At 34.4% G+C, this 24,436-nt stretch overlaps 1 protein-coding gene across 5 annotated transcripts in view; it reads right to left on the reverse strand.

Annotated features, from left to right (window-relative positions):
- Positions 1-24,436, reverse strand: part of GRIK2 (glutamate ionotropic receptor kainate type subunit 2) — a 357,308-nt gene that overhangs the window by 9,839 nt on the left and 323,033 nt on the right. For 4 of the 5 annotated variants that reach the window (XM_015622177.2, XM_015622179.1, XM_015622175.1 and 1 more), the window contains one exon: positions 7,319-7,569. In XM_015622177.2, the coding sequence (XP_015477663.1) occupies positions 7,319-7,569 (251 nt within the window). Of the gene's footprint in view, positions 1-695; positions 7,112-7,318; positions 7,570-24,436 lie in introns of those variants that run through there. The other variant, XM_015622178.3, reaches the window with a different exon arrangement.

Genomic DNA, 24,436 nt, shown 5'->3' on the forward strand with positions numbered 1-24,436 from the left:
AGAATATCAGGTTTGTTGATCATCAGGCATGGTGAAAGGAACTGATGATGAGATGTAATTAATGCTTTGTAGTACCAATCTATGTGGATTAAAATGCTTTGTATAATATAATTTGAAAATAGTTAATTTTACAGAGATGCTTTAGAAAATAAATATAACCTTTCTTACCTGAATTCTAAACAGCTTTTTTTTTTATTAATTTTGCTCAGATTAAGTCCTCTGTACTATATTCACTGTAAAATTTATACTAGTTTTATAGTTCAGTGTGATAGTATTAACTTAATGAGAAATTTGGAATGGCCTCAAACCATATTGAACAGAGAGAGACTATTAGTATTAACTTAATGCCAAAGTTTTCTACTGTTTTGGGAGCAATGTTATAGTCACATTGCAGTACATGACATCAAAAGTTTTACCACCCAATTCTCTGCAATTAAATGGTTTCATCTGACAGTCAAGGATATTTTCTCAATCTAAACAGTAGTAGGGTGTGCTTGTTATTTTGCTGACCTTTACAAAAGTCAAAGTAAATAAATCAGCTGAACTAAACTGTATTTGCTACTACATTTAACTATAGCAGAGCTGATCAATTAAAAATCGAAATTTTAATGATTTATAATAAAATATTATATGATAAGGTATTATTTAGAGGCAGACAATTAAAAATTATTAGAAACACAAATGTTTTATGATTTGACATTTTTTCCATTGGAATGAAAAAATATTTTTATCAGAGGAGAAAATAATCATATAATGTGTTTCTTCTTTCTACTGATGAGTGAATCACATTTGCTAAAATGTAAACAACATGTAGGGGTTTCCAAATTTTTTTTTTATCCACCTTTAAATTCTTGTCAAACTTAAAATATTCCTTAATTCAGACCTATAATTTAAACTCTGATCTTTGACTGAATGAATATGGAACTATACTGAACTTCCTGCACTTGTGTACTTCTGTACTTATGTAATGGTCAACTTTACACACACTCCTCTATTTTCAGTTGTTATTTGAAAGACACAAATTACGACATTAAAGACACCTCAGAATAAAAAGTCCATTACCAAACAGATACTGGTTGAGCTGCAGTCAAAAATAAAAATAGCATTCTTGGTTTTAGTATTTTATTTTTTGCAAATTACTTTAAAATGCCACAGTTGGTAATTTGCTTTTCTTCCTTTTTTATTTTCTTCTGTTAAAGGTGTTTGGGGTGCGGATTGCATCTGTGTTTTGTGGGGGGTTGTTTTGATTTGCTGGGTTTTTGGATTTTGCAACAATTCCTCCCCTAAAAAAATATTCTGTAATATATACTTACATGGTTTCCAAGAGGGCATTTAATTAAAATTAATACCAGAAATTCACGTAATCTCTAAACTTACACACACACAAATTAACCATACAAGTTTATACATACTTATACAGTGAGTGCTCAGGGGACTACAGAATGATAGAAGTTCCCAATTTTCCAATGGCATATCTGCAGAATGCAGCATGCTAATGTTGGAAAAACATTTTCTTCCATGACTTGTCCCAGCTGCTGCTTTTCCCAGCCAAAATTACAATTTCTGAGGTTACTCCATTAAAAAATGTGACACAAAAACACACTCTACATCACTGACTGTAGATTGCACAAAAAGCTACTTGGGATATAAATCCCAAAGCTTTTACTTCAATTTACCAAGAATGTCCACATTCTTTTGTTTCTTGTAGCCTGAGGAACAGGCTTTTCAACTTTAAAATCTTTTGAACTTGTCTCTCCCTGGAAAAAAATCAATAGGCTGAGATTTACTTTGGTATTGTTCCAAAACTACTATAAATTACTGTCCCAAATTCAAAGGCTTTTGATATTAAACTATTAGGAATATTTTTGAACTCCAGAAATACTGACATAACTGCATTTTTCTGAGAAAGTAAAGTATTTTAGTCAAAACTAATTTAGTAAAATTTGCAAAAATTATCCAAAACACCAGACCAAAAAATATTATAGTAAAATAAGAATTCTAAAACCTTCTCATTTTTTCATAAGAAAATATTTAAATTTGGTTTTGCACTGTTGATAACAATTAAAATAAAGATGAAAATACTGACTTTCTACACATCCTGCTGACAAAGAAGCATCACAACATTTCAGTAATTATTAACTTCTTCATGTAAGTTCTTTCCATAGAGGAGAAGCTATATATTTGCACTTTACTGACATGAATTCTAAAAAGAAGCATTTTAAAACATAATGAAGGAAACTTATCCTAGTACAAATAGATCATAAAAGGACCTTGGAAAATAAACTCTTATTAGCATTTACACTGACTGCATGTAAACAAATTGAGAACAGTTAAATCAGATTTGAGAGGAGCAAAATCAGGATGATGTGTAAATGCATATGGTCACCGTGCAACAATTGTTTCAGCCCATCAGCTCTTGGCCCCTCCTTGCCTCTTGAGAAGGGTGTGGGACCACTACACCAGTAAAACCAGATTTGCAGATAACTTCTCCAGCCAGTGTCACCCTCTCCAAAGAAACCCTGACCAGGATAGGCACAAGAACAATTTACAAGAGTAACAAGCAATGGTCTGTATATCCATGGCACAGCCTTCATCAATACTGTGAATTTCATCCTAATATTTTCAGCAGTACACACATAGTTTCTATCACATCTGTCACAGCTAACACTTACAGTAGTATCTAATCACTCTGTAAGGGTGGTATGAAAATGGAAATAATCTCAGAGAAAACTTAAAAAAATTTCGAACACACAAAGTCAAAGGAAAGGTCAATAAATTCTCAGACCGAGAATCATCAATATATTATGCTAAATATTAATGGTCTTCAAGGTCAATGTTTTCCCTGGCATTTACAGTAATAATGTGAACTATACTAAACTAAATGTGTGAAATGGACATAAACCCATAATGCATTGATGCGCATCAATTAAAAAAAAAAAAGAAAAGAAAATAAGAAAGACATAGTAATTGTTTTAAATGGCTTCTGCTTCTAACCTTGCTTATTCCCTGCCCTCTGAGTGCCTGTTAAAATAAGGGAGCAGGTCATTCAGCAGCAAAAGCAATTATAAAATGCAAATGACTGAGCATTTATTGTCAAGATTGGCTAGATAAAAAAGGTCTGATAATAACATGTTTCCAAGTAGATGACATAATTAGATGTTTGTATCATAAACAATGGAAAATAATACAAGCCTTTAGCATTTTCAGAAAGGCTGCAATTAAACAATAGGTAAGCATTGTGACGTAAATTTTATTAAAAAGTGACAATTAAACTTCCCTCTCAGAAATTAGAAGGCACCATCTTGTGGTTGCTCTGCAGGAATGCAGGGATGTCAGGACAATTTCTGACCTACCATCTCCTCCTACCCTTTCCCACTGTGCCAACTGGAATATCAACATTCTACCATAGACAAGGATATGTGCTCTGCCATTCTCAGCACTTCCTCTGAAGGAAACAGTGAGATTATATACTAGGCAAGACTAGAAGAGTTATCTAGTCCAAAATACACTCCAGGTTATCACATCATTAAAATATGTGTGTGAAGTAGAAAATTCAGAATTACTAGCAATCATAGCAAAACCACATTTAATTTCTAATAAACTTAAGATCAAATTGTACCAAAACTTAAAGAGACTGCAGCTCATAAAAGCTGCATGAATTTTTGAGCCAGTTATGATCAGAAAGCCTTGTTCCTGCTATCCTTACATTATAAAAACATGTTTTGAGAATTCTGCATAAAGTGTTTTGAATTATTGTATTAATTTCAGACAAAAGTCATCCAGATAAATTTGTGCCATCTCTGAAGACATAGTCTTGTATACAGCTCACAGCTCAGCATTCAGAATTTCTTCTTCCATGGAATCTGCAGTTGTAAGTAAAACCATTCTATATGTAACACATGTATATTCCTAGCTACTGATCTCTGCTTTGGGCCCAGTTCTGCCAACTGCTCAGACACTGTGCCTTGAGAGATAAATTATCCACACTAATCTTTCTCAACTCAATTGTGCAGCTGAGCAGTGAATTATTTACCATGGAATGTTCAATAGCTTTTGTCTTCCCTGTAAATGTATATAAGATATAAACAAATACGAATGTACTTACTGATTTTATTGTATTTATAATAAATTATAAATTAATAACTATTTCAGAGAGGTTCATTTAATTGATGTTTGTGTTATGATTTGATTTTATAACTCCAGATATATTTTGCTGGCATTACTGTTTCAGTACATGTTAAGATTTAATCTAGTACTTTTTACTATAGGAAGTGTATCTCTTAACAAATAGTTAAGTATGGATGTCATTTTACATTATTTGAAATAATAATAATGGTTCAAAATTAATAAAATTTACATCTGCTATTTTTACACAGGCATACCTAGTTCCAGCCTGCTGAAGGCTCAATGAGTTTTGAATGGCTAGAAATGATAACAGAATTTAATCCATATACAGCTGTTTTCACTTTCATAATTTCTGGATTTTCTGGAAAATAGTTAGCAATTTAGGATACTTATTTTCAAGCAAGTTAGCTTTAGTAAGTGCCAGTAACTGGTAGTCTAACAGTAGTAACATCCAGGCTTTTCTTTTGAATGGTGTCAATAAAAGAGGAATTTCTCTCTGTCTGGAAAGTGTGTGGTGGCATAAAATCATCTGTTTCACAGAAAATCTCAGAAGTGTCATATCTTTGCTTCAGACTTTTAAACATATCAGGGGCATGGATGTTTTGAGCCATCTTTTCTTACAAGATGCAACATTTTTTATTTTAGCAAATCACACCATTTTATCTGCTGTTTTTCTGAGCTTGATTCCTTTCAAGATTTCACTCCTCCAAACAGGTTCACACCAGACAATATTTCTGCTTATGTGCAAACTCCAAGAGCAGGGTGACATAAAAAAATTCTAAAACCCCATATCTATATTATACAATTTCAATTTGTGTTGCCTCCCTGCTGGAAGCACAACTGAGTATTTTGTACACATTAAAAAGCAAACACTCATGGCTGCTTCTAACTCAGGATACTTCATATACTCAGCAGCTGAAATTATCTGATTCATTTTGTCTCCTTGGCTCTTTGTATGACCTTTGTTCTTCCCTCTTTCCAAATATTGACAAACGCTATGCCAGAATGATACTCTGATTCTAAAGGGACGAAACCACAAATGTTACCAAAAATAGGTACCGCCTCCCTCCCCACGGGATATCCAAAGCAGCATTATTTGCATTGTTTACTCATCTCAGCAGGGATTTGTCGAGACTGGAGACAAATTACAGGATTTCTCATCTCGCCCTAGGCTGCTGTTGCTCCCTCTCCTAGGCAAAGGGAATCTGCTGCTCTTGGAGAGGTTGAAAGAAGATGTTTCCTGAAAGTCTTTGGGTGCTGCAAAGAGTGGGTGAAGGGATGCTGGGGTAGGCCATGTGCAGGGATGTGAGCATAATTTTCCTCTTAAGTTCATTTCATAAATAAAACTGCCATGAAATTTCAATGGTCTGCTGATATCAGGGTATCTGTGAGTAGCAGGGAGGAGATGGAAGGTAAGTGATTGGGGGCAAGGAGGAGAGAAAGGAGAGAAGCCTGACCCAACTCAGCTGCTGCAGATTTATTCCTGACTTTCAAAGTATCTAAATACTTGATGATGAAACATTTCTTGTACAAATGCGGTTGAAAGGTCATATTCCTCCAGTCATTGCTATCTCTATCCAACACTAATAAACAAACAAGTAGAAGAAAACAAATACAAAAGAAAAATAGAAACAAAAAACCTCCAAACCAAACAAACATAAACACATTCCTCCCCACCTCCACCCTCCAAACTAAAGGACTTAAGGAAACAAATCCTTAATTAGAAAGTTTCTGTTTGCTTCCTCTCACAACTTCCAACATGCTGCTATTATCACATATGTATTTACACCCTGTAAAATACTGAACTCATAACAAAATGATTATCAAAGCAGTCCTATTTTTCTAATTGAGTGATTGCTAAAAATCCAGAAAAGCTAAACCAAACTTCACCAATGTTTATATAAGATCCATATCCATTTTAAGAATGGACAAATATTATTGATATTTACATGGGTTTCTTAAGTAACCAGAATATTTTTCCTTACAAATTCATTTCAGAAACATAACATTCCAATAGTATGCTTACAGAAGGAATTAGCCTGCAGTATTTTAAAGAAGAGGACCTAAAGGGTCCTTTAACAATTAAATGAATGTACCCATGTTCAAACAGTGTATAGGACCTTGAAACCTCACACTGCCTTAGTGTATGTTAGAAAAAATTCTTAACAATATATTTATAACAGGAAACTTGAATACCAGAAAGTTGCCTCAAAAGTGAAAACAAATAGCAAATTTTGTGAGTAATGATTCAAGCTAAAAAAGCTCACTAGCATCATCTGGAAAAATACCAATATAAATATAGCTTTTGGATTTACTACTGATTTTATTAAATTACATTTCTAAACATAAATTTAAAAATTGTCATAGGTCATAATTTCCTGAAAAGTAAAAAAAACAAGTCCTAGCAAAATCCAACAATTTCTCTCAATATTTAAAATTCAGATTTTGCCATAGCAATAAAATATACTATTTTATTTTAGGTTTAGACATGGGCACATACATGTAGAAATATTTATTTAATTATTATGCAAAAAAGATAATTTCAGCTACAAATTTTTCAATATATTACTAGTCTTAGCACAGTTACAGTATTCTGGTTGTATAAATTGCAAGTACACAACAAGTTAACAATAGGATTTTCAAAACTGGGTCAGTTTGAAATTACAGGACATCGTATCAGTAGTAAACCCACCAAAAAAGAATCATGTTGATGTAACCTTTTCCAGATGTTACCAGGACAACTTTGCAAGTATAAACTCCTATAAAGAACATTTCTATAGAGACATTTTTAGAATTTGACTTTGAGCTACAGACGGTTTGTCTTTTGAAAATCAGAATTATCTGTAGAAGATTAATTTGTTTCCCATTACAGTTTCAGATTTCTTCTTCATCCATAAAATTAACTGCAGTGAACTTCCAGGAGTAAAAAGCTGTCTTTTTTCAGGCTTGAATAAGAGGAGAAATAGTCACTTGTCCTGAAATCTGGCTACAATTAAACACATTGAAGAAAAATTAAAAGCTGTAAATGTTAAACTTTGGATATTTTGCTGTCATCCTTTGTTATACAAATGCTTTACTATAAGCATAAACAATAAATATGCATCACCTACATTTCACTAAATATCACAAAATGTTTAAAATATTATTTAAATAGACCATAAATATAAGTTAAACAGGTAATGACAATATTTACCTTTTCCAGCTGAGCATTTTTTTTTGATTTATACAAAAACTCCCCAACTGCCACAAAGACAGAAAGCACCAATCCTGCCGCCAGCACGATGAAGATTCCTCCAATATTTTGAACTCCCAAAGCACTGGCCTCTTTACTTTCCTCTTCTGGGCAACCATTGCCTCTCCACCACTTCTCTTTCATCATGTGGAGCTTGCCTTCTTCCTGCAGCTGAAGAATTGCTATAGTGATCTTGTCTCTATATGGAGAACCTGAAGAGACCACAGGGAAGAAATATCATGTGGAATACATTACATGAAACCTTAGTTACTCTGAATAAAAATAAATAATATCTCATGAAAAACAGTATCATTAACAGCCTTAATATTAATCAAAAGGGCATTTGCTTCTCAACACAATCACACTGGTCACATAAATACAAATCCACTTGCTCACACAAATATATATCCAGAAAACTTGATCCGGCTGGTTTTGCAGTAAGCCAGGCCACTTGATGCAAAAATTCCTATCACATTTAGTCCCGCGGTCTCAAACATCTTCCTGCCCAATTATATTCAGCCGAACAGTATTCTTTTTCCAACTTTTTCAGTTTTTTTCTCAGTAAGTTTTTAAATGGGCTTCAGTAGATTTAGTCTAATATACATAAATCTACAGGTTGTTGCTTCATAGCTTGCTACTCTAAAGGTAACAATAGGTCTGATATTAAATGAACACTTTAGCCTGTTAGTTTATTAAAAGAGGGGGAAAAAATTTATACTTCCAGACCAACCCACAAAAGTCTTTATTTGATAGATTTTCAGGCATTTAAAACACCCTTCAACTTACTTATTAACAGTACCAGGTAGTAAGAAATTTAGAAGGATAAGATTCAGTGTGTTTGGATAGGAGGGATGTAAATTCTCATATTTTGATTTATTTCTTTCTTATAATTCATTATTTTAAAATGACATGATAATTTTGTAGCTTTAGAAAATTTCAATATTTCAAGGGGTAGTTCAAAGGCTGATGTCATATCTTTGCATGTAATCTGTTCTCTTTTTCTTTACATTGTGCATAAAGGCTTTTCAAAGAGTTCTTTAAAACGTACATTGATAATTGAATAATGGCAATGGAGAAAGCTTTTATTTTCTGAATTTTAGAGAGCAAATCATGTCAGTTGTAAGTGCTTTCTCTGTTAAGACTTGTGCAGTGTTTAAGCAGACAACAAAGCCATCATTTTTCTTGGCCTCCTTCAAAGACAGGCACAAAAGACTCTTCATTAAAGTAGTTAAGAAATCTCAGGAAAAGAAGGAAAAGAGTAGATTAAAAGGCATGGCATCCCCTCTTTCAGTTGATATGAATGCAATGCTACAATGTATCCCTCCTCCTTTTCCTTCCATCATAATAATGCTACTTACTGGCTATAGTTTTTAGGGTTTCTTTCAGCTCAGTAATAAAATACATTTTCATTAACTTTTTACCCTCAAAAAAATCCTCTGTATCCGCTAGAGAGATGCTGCCTCTTTAACCATTTAATGTACTAAATGATCAGCTGTGAAGGAGTTGAAGAAATGCATGGCAAAGATCTTCTACAGTCTTTAGACTGTGGGAAAATATGTATACTTTTTTTTTTAAATTTCTTTTAGTTTGTTCTATATTTCTTCAAATTCTTTTTACATATTTAGAACTTACCCTGAGAAGAGATCTTATCACAAAGAGTTGCTGTGCCATTATAGAATATAGAAAGGACTGCTAATTACAAAATACAAAGGCACCTCTTCCTTTATGCAAGAATAAAATGTGGGAAGAGCCATCCTCAAATTTTTGAATTGCAAGGACTTGTGCATTTATCATCTGTGCTTAGAAAAGGATGATGTTTTGTGCTAGGAGGTAAACTGTGTTTGCTCTGGAATATAAAGGAAGCATAAAGAATGGAAAACAAAATTTTCTACTCTCTTGTGCATTCAGGGGCCTACGTCACATCATTTCAGACCATCCTGATTATGCTGGAATTCCGCAAAACCCCATACTTGACATGTTACTTCAGCGAGATGGAAGAAGGAACATGATTAGTCCACAAGAGCCTGGGGAAGTATAAGTGCATTCTGTAATCTTTTGGGGATATTTTCAACATTACACTGCATATAAATATTTAACAACAACAACTTAAATAACATTAGATTCAGAGAAATAGTCTTGGACTCAGTTTAAGCTGTCTTCCGATCTGACAGGCTGCTTTCTAATTAAACTGATTTGCATTTTGTTCCCACACTTCTGTTGGTCTAAATGTAGTGAGTACCATCTATTCTACATGTATTATTTATATTTTCTGGGGATCAGATTTGTACACTTACAATTCAAGTCTATTTGAAGCAGTTAAAAAATTAATTAACTGAGGAATTCATAGAAAGAAGCAATAAAGCATGGACTAATACAGTCTACAATTAGTTAAGTTTAAGAGGGTTGCATTAGAAACAGCTTACAGTGATTCAGTTCAAAAGTTTCAATTATATTACTTACTGTTCGTGGTTTGCAAAATTTTGCACAATAGTTGTGGAATGGACATATTACAGGACCTTTGGTGTTTCTACTGCAATGTTTATATTTATATATATTTATATACCTTATTATCCTGTCTAAGAAATTATCCTGTCACAAGTAAAGATCAATGTGGGATGACAAGCATTATATATTGCTGCTGTTAAATCAATCATTTAAAAATTTATATCCATGAAAAAACTAGCACTGAATGCTGTAGTTCTATTCTAATTCTGAAGGACTTAGAATGTTCTAAATCCATAGGTTTATGTTTTGCAGCAAATATCGAGTACACTTAATAATCTGATACTTGGAATAAAGGAATTTTTAATTCTGCTTATTCTGACTCAAATAGCTATGAAGAGAACAAAGGAAGCATATGAACAATATTATTTCCTCAGACTATATTTTTTTCCTAGCTTTTTTTCATCTTACAAACAGGAATGCAAATCCTAGAAATGGAAAATCCACCCAGAAGCACCTGAAATGGCTAAAATATCACAGTCTGATCAGTGGATGACAAAAGTAGCATTAAGAAGTAAGAAACAACAAATAGATAATGTGGTCAAGGCACCCAGATTATACTCTGGATGTAACAGCTGTTTTCCCTGCAGAACTGAAAAATGTTAGCAAGTAAATGCAAAAGATTTCTGACACTCACAGGTAATATTCCAAATCACTCTCATCACATGACTGAAAGATGACTTGAGCCCTGCCATGAGGTGTTGCAAGAAGCCCATATCCTGCTTTTTACATTTTTAAATCTAAAGTGTTTAATATAATCTTATTTAAATCATCATTAAAGAGATTTTAGTGTTGAAAACAAAAACAAAAAAGCCACAAAAGGAAAATAGAATCTCTGAGACTCATGGACAATATATATATGAAAATTTGCATAAAACACCTTTTTCTAAAGTTTCTCTACAAAACTAACAGTCTCCCAGGGTTACTGCAGAAGCTATACATAGATATGTTTTCTGCCCTGAAGTCTCAGTATATAAAGATTTATGCACATAATGATATGTTTAAACATAAATTATGAACACATAAGCTTTTTATATTGAGGCTTCACTGCATACAGATTAGTATTTTAAAATTCTGCTGATCTAACCAGTCTTGAAAATGCTTCCTACTAGATTTTAACTTAGCAAAATCTCCTTCCTGGTTACTCATTCTATCATATGAAAGTAGTGGGAGTATATTGGGACCTGTAGAATTGATTTTTACTTTAATTAAATCAAAAGGAAGAGCAGCTAATTCTGCTAACCCTTTTGATAAGAAAATTTTGAACCAGAAAATTTTTTTGTTTCATCATGCAAGGTGCATTTTACTAAAAGGAATGACTATGAATTGCCTAGTATTTTTAAATATGCCCACAGGACAGACTAACATGTTACTTTTTATTTCCTAGACAGGAAAAATACATTCTGAATACACAGACACCACGGATAGCATCTTATATTTCTGTTTGGGCTTTTTTTTCTTTTGTTATTAATAATCCCAAGACAGTTTTATTTATCTTGCAACATTATTTCACATTCTGCGTACTTGGCCTAAGCAAAAGACAAAGGACTCTTGAATTCTCTTGACAAAGTTAGGAATACACTATCATATTCAGAACCTAGGTATGAAAGTGAGATAATTTAGAACTTCTTTGAGTAGTAAAATATTTATTGAAAGGAGAAAGCCACATATAACAGGAAAGATATCTAGGTTTTGAAGATGTACATGAGTAGTATACAATGAACGAAACAACCAGTTCGAGTTCTAGTTTTACCAGTTGAAATGAAAAAGCACTAAACTCAGAATGGGAGAGTTCTGGCTTATTTGTTTTGAGGTTTCTTTTCAGCATGAACCAATTCCTGTTGTGGTTTGCCAAGTTGATCTATCAATCCTAAAAATAGTTTGTGTGTATATACAATGTACTGCTGTCAAAATCTCACTCCAGTCTAAGCATACCTGAAATTTCCACAAGAATGCTGATTAACACCATTTATACTACTGGGAATGGGTGAATCATTTAAATTTTAGCTTAACAACATCTCTCTTATCCAATCTCTTAGCCCTATCAAGAACCACAGTCTAAATGTTCTGCCACCAAACTGCTTCCATGCTTAGTGACATCATATTTGAAAGTTTTGGGGTTTGTACTGTTCTACTATCCCCACTCATCTGTTACTATGACACAGGTTTTCTTTTGTGGTTACATGACAAAATTTAGCGCAGTCCTTTGGAACAGACATTCCTTCCTAGGAGATAACTGGTGATACACTATGTGGAGTTCAGTTTCTCACAAATGTCATGCATACTGCAGTCATAGGCATGACAGGAACAACACAGAATGTTTACACATAACTGTGAAGCAGATGTTTAGATTATGAGGAACCACGAAAAACTATTTCTTACAGCCTCATACATCACAGGGCCTGAAAAACCATCCAGGAATGTAGAGTATAATCAGCACTCAGTAATAAACACTGACAGTCACAGTTATTACATGCTGTAGGAAAGTATTAGGTACTGGCTATAGGAGAAGCACTTACTCTATCTCCACAGAAATGTTTTTGTTCTAAAATTTGCAGCCACCTCAGCTCCCTAACCCACTTTACCTCCTGTAAGTGGGATGGGATGGAAGGGACAGAAAAAAGGGTCAATATTGCTTGGTTCATTCTTCCTGTCTGTGGGTTCTAAAAACTCCAAGAAATATATGAAGGAAGAAAATGGATTCTCTCACTTCCCAGTCCCTGGATCTATTTTCAAGCCAGCTTTTTGATGGAAAAAACCCCAAAACTCAGTCTTTGTAGATCCTAAACCCAGACACTTCCTGCTACATTAATATTATAATATTTTAATATTAGACATGGAGTAAACAGAAAATATTTATTAAGTTGCAGTTACTGCAATGGAAAATCCTCAGTAGATGTTTGCTGTCTAACTAGATGTTTAACAGTCTAAACTACCCTGAGTGTAAATTAAAACTTCAAACATTCAAAATCCAAACCAAACCTGCTCACTATGCCTTTATATATATGTGTGTGTGTGTGTTCATCTTTGAGCTACAAGTATGGCTTCGAAAGGACAAGTTGCTGGTAAGTCAGGAGACACTTAAAATCAGTATTTTATGTTAAATGTAATCAAACCACTTTCTCAGGTGGTGTGTTTTCTAATTGTTTTCACTTCTTCACACACATAACCATTCCCACCTGAGGCTAATTTCTGGTAATTTCTTTATAGAACCAAAGTTCATGTAGGTATATATAGCTGAAATATAACAAAATATAACAAAATGGATACATAACAAAGATGGATGATGTAGCTGAGATTTACTACATATTAATTTCCCAGACATAAATATGCAAAATAATTGATATCAAAGTTAGATGAATATTTGGGAGTTGGAACTAAAGTAGCCATTAAGTAATTCTCATGTTCATAAACACTTATTGCTTTAAGACTGGAAAAGGAACATACTTAAAAATATGAATTTGAAACTTGCTTAAAACATATCTATCCTCCACAGTGAGCGCATTATAAAACAAAACAAAACAGGATAATGATTGCCTACAATGAATAATTCAAATAAGACATGAAAATAACAGGTTTAATACTAAATACACTCTTTCTTTTTGTAGTACCAAGATAACCTGAACAGAATGAGGATGTTTATGGATTTTTTTACTGCTTTGAATTCTCAGATCATTATTAAATTATTGTATTAGTCATTCCAGCTCTATTTTTTTTTCACACAGGTTAGTTTTTGCATAGACTCCTCAAACTATGATTATAAACTGCTCTAAAGCATATCTCTTAGACAGATTAAACAAATGAGTGTTAGTAACATTTTTCATAGAATCTTCGTGTATTTTAACATCACAGACAACTTGAAAAGATCATAATCATAATACACTATTATCTCCCTACCCCTGTTGAATTGCACAGCTGCAGAATGGGAAGATATCATTGTTGAAACCTCTAGTGAATAAAACAGTGGTATTATTTTTGCCACAGATAAAAGTATTTCATATTTATACAGTGCTTTCTTTTTTCAATTCGCTACACAAATCTGTGACACTCACATATGAATAGTTTGCAAATATAGCCTCTTTGAAAGAAACATTTGTCTAACACTACCCAGCAATAAACAGATGAATTAACGAAGCCTAAAGAAATTCTTAAGTATTTCTGGTATTTCTGGTTATGTGATGATTTTGGTCAGCAGAGAAGATTATGTTGAAAGACAAGTGTGAAGTCATAACAAAACTGTCCAGACCTGAAAACTCATTTCACACTTTTGCAGAACAACCCAATCCTTTGGCGAGCTATAAGGGAAATTCTCTAAACAGTGAATGTCTTGCTATTAACTGTTTCATCATGGGTATGAACTGAGGCGAGAAGAGGCCTTGGGTGCATCTAAGCGCAAACCATGGAAACACCGTGTACAGGGATGTAATACACCAGTTTTCTTCTAATTAAGAGCAATGTATCAGGCCAGAGAAATTTTAAATTTGTATTTGAGTCTTTGTCAATCCAATCCGTAGACTCATGGAACCACAGAATCATCAATTTTGGAAAAGACCTCCAAGATCATCAAATCCAACATTTAACCAAACACCACCCTTTCAACTAAACCATAGTATAAAGTGCAACATCCAACTTTCAGGGATGGTGATTCCACAACTGTTGTGGTGCATTTGTGTTGTTTATACTGTTAATATTATGTTCCCTTAAATTGGTATGCTCTGTCACCCCTCAGTTTAGTAGGTTTGTCTCAAGTTGTATCCTCCTACCCCGGTTGTCAATCACTGTAAACCCTACCCCTTGGTCGCAAACTTTCCCTGTTCTCCCTCCCATTGAATTGTCAATCCCATCTTCTACCTACCCCTTATTCTGGAACCTTCCCTGTCAATCACCTGATTTGTGACATTCCATTGGCTTATGTGACCTATTCCACTCCCCCTGTTTTCACCATTGGTTGATTTATTGTAAGACTCCGCCCTGTACTCCTCCCCAGGACATTCCTCATTGGTTAAAGATTTGCACCCTCCCCTTACTCCTGCCCCATGTATAAGTTGCTGTAGCTCTGTATCCCTTGTGTTTTGTCCCTGGGCCCGTTGTGGAATAAACCTTTCCCCGGAACCCATACAGAAGACGTTCCCCTCATCTTTGCCTCCACGCTGTGAATGACATCTGGAAAGTGCTGTAGAGCATTTGCTCTGAGCCTCACCTCAGGTCAGCCTGCTCCTAAGGTGCATTGTGCTCTCCGCGTGGTGCTGTGGGTAGAGCTAGCCATCTCCAGCAGCACGTCACACAGCTTCTCTGGATGCCCCATTCCAGTACTTCTCAATGCTTCCAGCAAAGAAATCCTTCGTGTCCAACTTAAACCTCTTTTGGAGAACCTTGAGGCCATTTCTCCTTGTCCTGTTGCTAGTTGCTTGGGAGCTAAGGCCGGCCTTCTTGAAGGTCTCCCCTAAGCCTTATTTTCTCCAGGCTGAACCACCCCAGCTCCCTCAGTTGCTTCTCATATGACTTACTCCTATTCCTCCTTATTCTTACCACTTACACAACATAGATGAATACCATACATTATGGTCCTAGGCACAAGAACATCAACATGAAGTTTTAATAATGTCACTGCTTTAGTTACATCTGTTTGCTAAATTCCTATTAGAAGCCCCTTCTCTAAGGCAGAGCTGGCTCACAACAACTACAGGATGTTAAGTGGTTTGGCAATGCTTTGTTGATATAAAGCTCATTCTCAGCATACCTCCAAGATAGTGCTTCAATATGCTCATAATCCTGAGGCAACTATAAAAAGCAGTTCTTTCATCAAATATGATAGCTACACATTCTTACATTTCAGAAATAATAAATTAACTGTTCAGGCAGTTGAAATTCTCAAATTAGTTTCAATACGTGGCTTGACCTGCATAAAAATAAATAATTTGCACCTTTTTTTTCCTTGAATTATGTTCAGCTAATGAAGACAAATGAATTAATTTGTTTTAGTTATAGGAGAACTGAAGCTCAGCACTTTTGTGAATGTATAAGTGATGAATATTACAGTTCAGATTGTATGAAGGATTACAGACTAAGTGCAGGCAAGCATAAGAAAAAGCCATTCTGTCTTGGTGCATGGTTTCTTACTTATTTCTACAGAGATAGATTTGTTTATGTGTCTCATCTCCAAGGACCAGTAAAAATTCTCATACTATGTAATACATATGGTCTGAAGGTAACAAGTAGCTTCTAAAGAACAATAACAATAATTCTTAACAATAAAACCAAATTATTGCCCAGAATTTTTTTTTTTTATTACTGCTAATACTACTTTGGATCTTAAAAACTATAGGCAGTGGGAAGATGTTTGCATGTTGAATATTCATATTTAAAGTGATTATTCTTTTTAATTAACTAAGGGTATATAATATATACATACACATAAGAAAATATGCACAGTTTTTGAGTTATGGATTGTGAGATGAAAACTTTTCTCCAGGAGCAGTACTTCACAACAAGTAATAAAAGTGGCTCAGATATCCTGTGTCCCACACAGTATCAGCAGGAACTAACTACAGATTCTGAAATCACAGCAATGATTGAATTGACAGTTGATTGGGTTTCTTCGCAGAGGAAATCTGGGAATACATTTGCAACAACGAAAATTTTAAACTTCAAAATTGTTCATTATTTTCAGATATGTAGAATTTTGTTACAGTTAAATCAACCAAGTGTATTATTAACAACTTCAGGGACTAAATTTATGTATAAAGTACCTGTTATTCCTTTCAGTTTTGAAACTGCTTTTTGAAAGATTTCTGTATCATTCATAACTGTGGCTTTGCTGCTTTTACATAAATACATTTAATCACAGATGTATAAAAAGAACAGACCTTCCGTTTACCCACCGGTGTCAGACATTAACAGAGTTACTGGAAGAGTAGAGGAAAATCTCACTGTCTCTATGGAACCTAGGGTGCTCTTTTTCTTTCATTTCTTCAAACAAGGAAACAAATAATTTTGGTTTTAGAAAATCATTTCATATTTAAAAGAAGTAACAAAAATATTTAAGAAAAAAATCCTACCTGTGTCTTCTGGAAAAAAAAAATGTCTAAAACTATGTTCTGCATTGATCACTGACTGACAAATGTATGCATTAGTTGAAATACATGTGCCAGTAATGCTCAGTGCCAGTCACTGTGCTCACTAGCATTGTTTTCGAGTCTTGCCCAAGATTTAAGTTTTCAAAACAACTCTTCAAGACATGTTACCTTTTAATTTTGGTGGAGGTGTGAAAAGAGAATTGTCATGATACAGAAAGCAGCCTTAGCAACAGAACTTTATTTCAAAAAATAAGAAATGTTTATAAACTCTGAAGTTACTTCTGAAAGGATCCATGAGATCCCTTTTATTTTCTAATGTTTTTAATATTAGTCAGTATTATAATTTCTTGTGGCTCTCTTGCTACCATAATGTTCTTTGATTTTTAGCCTAGACCTCCAGGAGGAAAGAAGAAGATAAAAAAAAATCACCAGTGTGAAGGGGATGATCAAGTTCTCAGGTTCTGCAAACTTTGAGACAGTGATTGAAAGGTATTGGGAAAATAACAGTTTTAAACATACGGAAAAGTCACTTTTACAGCTCCCTTCCTTACTGCATCTATTCACATCTGTTAAATTACAATTGTTTTGTTTCTCCTACTGAGAGACACATTAGACCTTTTTGAAACTACCAGAAATCAGGGAAATCTCTCAGGATTGTCTTCAGACTTGGTGTAACAGCTGCCTGTGCAGAAAACCCATTTTCTCTTCCACATCCCAGTTTGCCTATTATCACTGCTTTCTTCATGCTATGAGTATTTCCAGCACATTAGCAGATATATAGATAAATATGAAGCAAAATAATTTCATTAAAAAAAGGATGAACATATTCTGCTGGTTTAGTTCACTAAACCAGCTCAAATAGCTGTCAGTTTTTGCAAAGTGGAGCAGCCTTATGGCAGTTTGACATGACAGTGAAACTTCAGCCTTACTTTTGTATTCACATATGTTAGAGATACAACTGTTATGCCTGGGGGGCTTTGTTTTGGTTTTGGGTTTTTTTTTTTTTACTTTTTTACTTTTTAAAAAAAAAATTAATAAATGACCTGGTTCACAAAATCATATATTTAAATCCTTGCTACCCCTGTTGTTTCTAATAGATGTAATTAAAATTGGAGGAACAGGATGAATATGTGAAGGAATGTTTGTGCAGCTGTGCAAGAATAGAGAAAAGCACCAAAGAATGGAGGCATTAAGCATGTAAAACTCTCTTATCACACACTTCTCTAGGGAAAAAAAGACTTCTCTTTCAAATCTGTCCTCAAAAAGTAGTTGGAAAAGCAACAAAGAACTTCATATTCTTACCAAGAAGAAAACACTGTCAGAACTGAATTCTGTAAGAACTGAAGTAATGTGATTGATTACCTTCACTAAAACATATTGGGAATACCGAAGTAAGTTGAAGGCAGTCAGTGATTAAAATATAACACTCCAACCCAATCCTTTTGGTATATCTAGTAACCTTCTCTAAGTGTAAAAACAAACAAAAAGAAAATGGAAAAAAAAAATGACAAGGGATAAAAGGAAAAATGAAAGGGAAAGAAGAAGAAAAAAAAGAAAAAAAAAATAGCTGTATAAGAAAAAGGTATTGAAGGAATAGACTGGAACAGAATAGATTATTTCAACTTAAAAGGACATAGAACAATTATTTTGTCCAACTGCCTGACCAATCCAGGATTGACTAAGTAAAACTACATTGGTAAGAGCATTGTCCAAGTGTCTCTTATATATTGATAGGTTTGGGGTATCAACCACCTCTCTAGAAAGTGCATTCCACTGCTTGACCACTCTCTGGATAAAGAAATGTTTCTTAATGTCCCATCTAAACCTCTCCTGGTTCAACTTTGAACCAGTCCCACGCATCCTATTCAGACATGCTGTTGCAAATTGCAAAGTTCTGGTCCTTTAAAAGCCAAACAAAACATAGGGGACAAAATCCTACACATCCATAGGATGATGAAGTCATACATTTACAAGGCATTTACTCTTATTTAATCTACTTTTTATTTTGCAGGCATCCCCAAAAGTAAACTAATTTTTAGATGTTTAGCAAAAAAAAAAAGGTTGCAAAATCTGTCTGCAATAATAAATGCAGCAAAGAAGGAGGCTGATTAAACTCTAAGGGGAGAGTTAAGACTATTCTTTTCACTTGCTGTTGCATATTTAGGAAATAAATAATTTATTTGTTTGAATTTTTAGTACATTAAGCTATAATATTTGAAATGACAAGCATCTATTAAAATATCTGTCTTGAGTAATTTATATGCCCAGCTGTGTCTGATTTAAAACTTTCTATATTTGGAAATATGCCCTGAAAAATATACAGATAGTGAAATATTTTGTAGAATACCTGCATTTAGAACATGGTCAGGTCAGCTAAAATGTTCAGTATTACAACATAAAAACTTTTACTGTGAATACTTCTTATAGGTAACTCCCTAGAGACAGAAAATGTAATATAAATCAGCTGAATCTCTACATAGTTACAGAATCCAACACAGGAATTAACTGTTATATATTTACTGATTACACAATTTATTTGTTTAAATTTTCTTTGAATCCAGCAACCTACCACTGAAGTAGGAAGAATGCTATTGTATTTAATTTATTAATGACTTAGATGAATTTAAATAATTAATGAAGTCATATTCCTAGAGAAGATATCAAGTAGCAGATCATAAATTATTGTCTGAAATTCTTTTTTTTTTTCTGCAGTGGAATCTTTAATTTAAGTGAGTGGAGTGTGAAATACTATTGCTAGATTCTATGACTTACGAAATTATATTAATTTTGATGTCTTCAAAATGCACATGCTCCAAACAACACTTTAATTACATGCTACACAGCTGACTGAAATTCAAAAAAATTACAAAAGAAAGGAAACTAACTACATTCTTTGCTCTGAGTTTAAAACAATAATATTTAAAAATGTTAAGATTGGCTACATTATGGAAATATATGCAAAGAAATTTCTAAATGTAAGTGATGCACATTACATTAGTTGGCCAAAGAGATTTTTTGGAATTCACATGTGTGTGGGCACAATTTTGACAATCTCTTAGAACAATGTACTGTGAAAAATACAGGTTTTTTGTGTGAGAGGTAAAAATGTCTGTAAAAAAAAAGACATTTTATTTGATATTTTATTTGAATTTACAGAAAAGAGAACTTAAAAAGGCATCTCTGAATCAATAGAACATGAGAACAACTTGAAGTATTGTTCCAGGCTTTGAACTTAAATGTGTGTGCTGATATCTGGGGCCTGCAGCCAATGTATTTCTGTTGGAAGGCTGTTGATTTTACTCATATATTTTTCTTTTTGACATGTGAGGTATAACTTGCATCAGAGTAGTTGCTAACTTTCTATTGTGAATTTATAAATATATGCTATGCAGATCTGGTTTATGCACTTATATGAATTAACTTTCCTACCTCTATCTGTGTTACTATTGCAAGTTCTTGAACCTTGGCATAATGAGTATTTATGTAAGGCTTTTCATGCAATGAAATGCTGGAAATTTTGACCCCAAAACACATCATTTAACATCATTCATATCCTGGGAGGTGTGTTTTGTGCCCATGCACAGTGAAGAGTCTCTATATAGTCAGGGGAGTGCACTTTTTTTGTTTTTTTAAAAAAATTTTGAGTTAAAAATTAGCTTTCAAAGATCTGAATGTTGAAAGCCTTTCCAGCTTTTTTCAGGGCATCTTGGTAGTCTGTCAATAAAGGAGTGCCAGGGACACAAAGAGTGTTGTGCTCCAGAAGAGTATTAGTTTGATCCACTTGATCACAGCTAGCGAAAAGTTAGTCAAAAAACCTTGTAAAAGTGAAGAGAACCATGTAACAGATTCAAAGATTCTTCTAATTACATTTCTCAACTGAGGCAGTATTGATAATAATAGCAGAATTTGATTGTATTAACTGCACAGGAATAAAGGATAAAGACATGGGTATTTCACCTTTTTCTCAATTTTTTTTTGCCTAACCCTTATCAGGTGTTTTAGGAGCATCACTGCTGCACTACTAAAGCCCCCTCTTAATCTAATTCTGCAATTTTCTGCAGCTCAGCAACAGAGAACCATTAGAGAAATGACAAGCCTTAATTTCTTCTATGCACCATATCTATATACTGCTTTCCATTTTGTACTTCTTAAGAGCTAGAAGAAATATATGGAAATTTTAAGGTTACTTACACATGCCATTTGTCATTTTCAAAATGTCAAAGGCATTACTTTGCATATATCTCCACATACCCAGAGTTTGTCTGGCATATACGAACAGGATACTCCTCATCTGCCACATAAAGGCAGATGATCCGAAAGGTGCATGCTCAGTAGATCTATTCATATGGAATCAGTTCCAAATATTCACTTGTCAGCCATCTATATGCTCCAGGTTCAACACAGAAGCAATTGGCAATTCGGTAGAAAATCTGCCCAAGCCAGATGGGAACTAGCCTGCTGTCAAACATGCTAAAGAGAAACAGGAATTTAGAAAAGAAATAAGAACCTGACACACCATCCCAAAGAGATGAAGTACGATTTTTCCAAAAGATGATTTCAACTATGTTGCTTTCCTTCCAACTGGAAAGTAGAAAATTAAAAGGAAAAAAAGAAGGGAAAAAAAAATTTTTTAAAAAAAGAGAAAGCCAAGAAAAGTAGCTTCACAGAGCATTAAGGCTTCAACATAAAGTGTCTAAAAGCTACATTTCTAACCTTTCATGTGGTTCACTTCACATTAGAAAATATTTTAATAAATATTCATTATGAAAAATAGCATTGTCAGTTAATATTACTGTGACTTACATATGAATGTTGACCATAGGAAATTCACATTAACTGTATTTCAGTAAGTCATAAAAAGTAGATTGCTGCGTAGTCCAGGTTTTCTTGAAAAAAATGCTACAATTTTTGTTTGATAGGATGACTATAAGCATTTGGATGTATCATAAACAATTAGGAGCTCATGGTAATGATAAATTTAGGCCCAACTGGGCTTTCTCCAAGAACAACCCAAATTTCAAACAAGCATGGTGATGAAATGGGAAAGTGTAACTACTGAAAATTATAATAAACACTTCAGATTATCTGTAATGGAAAGCGTAAGTTGCCCTACACACCCAAATGGTTTGCTCTCCCTCCCTCCTCCTCTCCTACTCTTCCTTTGTTAATTTTCAATTTGTGTCTTTCCACTCTTCTTCTTCCCTTCCTCCCTCCCCTTATTCCTCCATTGAACATCAGTATTGGATGATGAGGTGAATGCTCCCGCAAAGACAAATTCCAACCATTAAATGACACTTATGTGCATTTCTAATCGATAACCATGGAATGTACATATCCATATTATTAGAATATGATAGATATTAGAAAGCACCTATACACCACGTTGACAATTATATGTAAATAATTTTCCTTTCAAACAGAGTCACTGATGAAGAACACAGACCTAGCAAAATAATGCCTCCTGATAAAACATGCCAGAATAAAGCAAATAAAAACCCTTTGCATGTGGATCTTCAAACTGGAAGATTAAAAAAAAATAAAAAATAAAAGCCAACAAATATTCCGTAGCAGAGCAGCTATTATACGTTAGGTTACAAAGCTATAAACAATGTTGCAAAGAGAAAACAAAAAAAACACATCCCATTACAAAGTTCTCCCTTATCTGCTCCAAAGTATCAGTTGCTATAAGAGGTCTCATTCCAGGTCTGTTCTCTTTTCATTAGAAATCAAGTATCCTAGTGTATAAAAAACTTTGATTTAAAAACTTACCTCATTAGAATCAATTATTGTATGCATAATTTACCAAATTCACCCTAGTTTATATTTCATTGCTGTAAAGATACTATAGAGAATTCTGTTTTGCACCTATTTCAAGCATCACTGTATCTTGTTGATATTAAAGATGTGCATTGATTCTGATGGTCCTATTTTGCACCAAAAGTACATTGTTTCCAACTTCCTTCCTCAAAAGTTACATTTTAACAATCTAAACTTTCTTCACTTCACTAATGCTTTTAGAGAAAATAAAATAATCATGTAAATTCATATTTTCTGTCTCCATTTTTTGGGGGAAGGATTTTATATCCATGTTCTCCCTGATCCATTGAGGTTTTTTTCTCCTAATCTTGTGCAGCTTTCTTTCTCTAAATTTAAAATATCAACATCATGATCAGAGAGCTTTTACAGCGGTACTCTAAACTGGTGCTATATTTTCTTGGTTGCATCTTCCAGGTAATTATCTTGTCATAAACTGATAGCATATTCTTCTGTTAGGAAAGCTTTTAGCTATTCTTCTTGTAGCTGCTTGAAGGCAAGCAAACTATGTTCTCACTAATTATTATTCTATTGTCTTCAGAATAATCAAGATATGTTGCACCTACTTCCTTTGGTGCTGCTTTCCAAAAGTAACCATATCCTTTCTACCAAAGTCAACATAAGACCTGCAACATCTGTATCCTACAAATTTAAACTTCATGAGCAAAGACTTCTAAATTTCAAGCCACTATTCCAGGAGATAAGATGTATTTTTGGCAAATTTTGCAGATGACATCTATATCTTCCCAACACCATGCCTGTAACACCCTATGAAGTTTAAAAAGGACAAGTTCTGGATTCTGCACCTGGGATGGGGCAATCCTAGCTCTGTGTAATGACTAGGGAAAAAGGCTGAAGAGCAGCACTGCAGAAAGAGACCTGGGGGTCCTGGTCCACGGCAAGTGGAACATGAGCCAGCAGTGCCCTGGCAGCCAGGAGGCCCAACCCTGCCCTGGAGGACATCAGGCACAGCAAGGCCAGCCGGGCAAGGGAGGGGATTGTCCTGCTCTGCTCTGAGCTGGGGTGGCCTAAAAACTATTGCAGTTTTGGGCATTGCAATATAACACATTAAACCATTAAAGTGTTTTAGTGCAAATGAGGGCCACAAAGATGGTGAAGGGTCTTAAGCAGAAGCTTTATAAGGAGCAGCTGAGGTCACTTGGTCTGTTCAGCCTGGAGGAGGCTGAGGGGAGACCTTACTGCAGTTACACTTTCCTTTTGAGGGGAAGAAACAGGACAGGTACCAATCTCTTCACTGTGGTGACTAGTGAAAGACTGGAAAAAATATGAAGCTGAGTCAGGGGACATTTAGGTTTGATGTCAGGAAATGGTTCTCTACCCAGAGGATGGTTGGACACAGGAACAGGCTCCCCAAGGAAGTGGTCACAGCATCAAGCCTGTCTGACTTCAAGAAGTGTTTGGGCAATGCTCTCAGGCACAGGGTGTGATTTTTAGTGTCCTGTTCAGGGTTGTGAGTTGGTCTCAATGATCCTGATGGGTCTCTTCCAACATAGCATATTCTGTGATTCTGTGATTGTAAAAACACAAGTAGTTCAGTATTGTTCTTGGAGATGGGTTGCTTCTCAAATAGGAAAAAGCCGTAACATATTCTATGTGTGTGAAGCCATTACACTGCAGTTTTCCAAGCACTTGACAAGTTACTTGTAGGATTATTAACTCTAAAAAG

The sequence above is a fragment of the Parus major genome, chromosome 3 (genome assembly GCF_001522545.3).
Source record: "Parus major isolate Abel chromosome 3, Parus_major1.1, whole genome shotgun sequence".
Lineage (NCBI taxonomy): Eukaryota > Metazoa > Chordata > Aves > Passeriformes > Paridae > Parus > Parus major.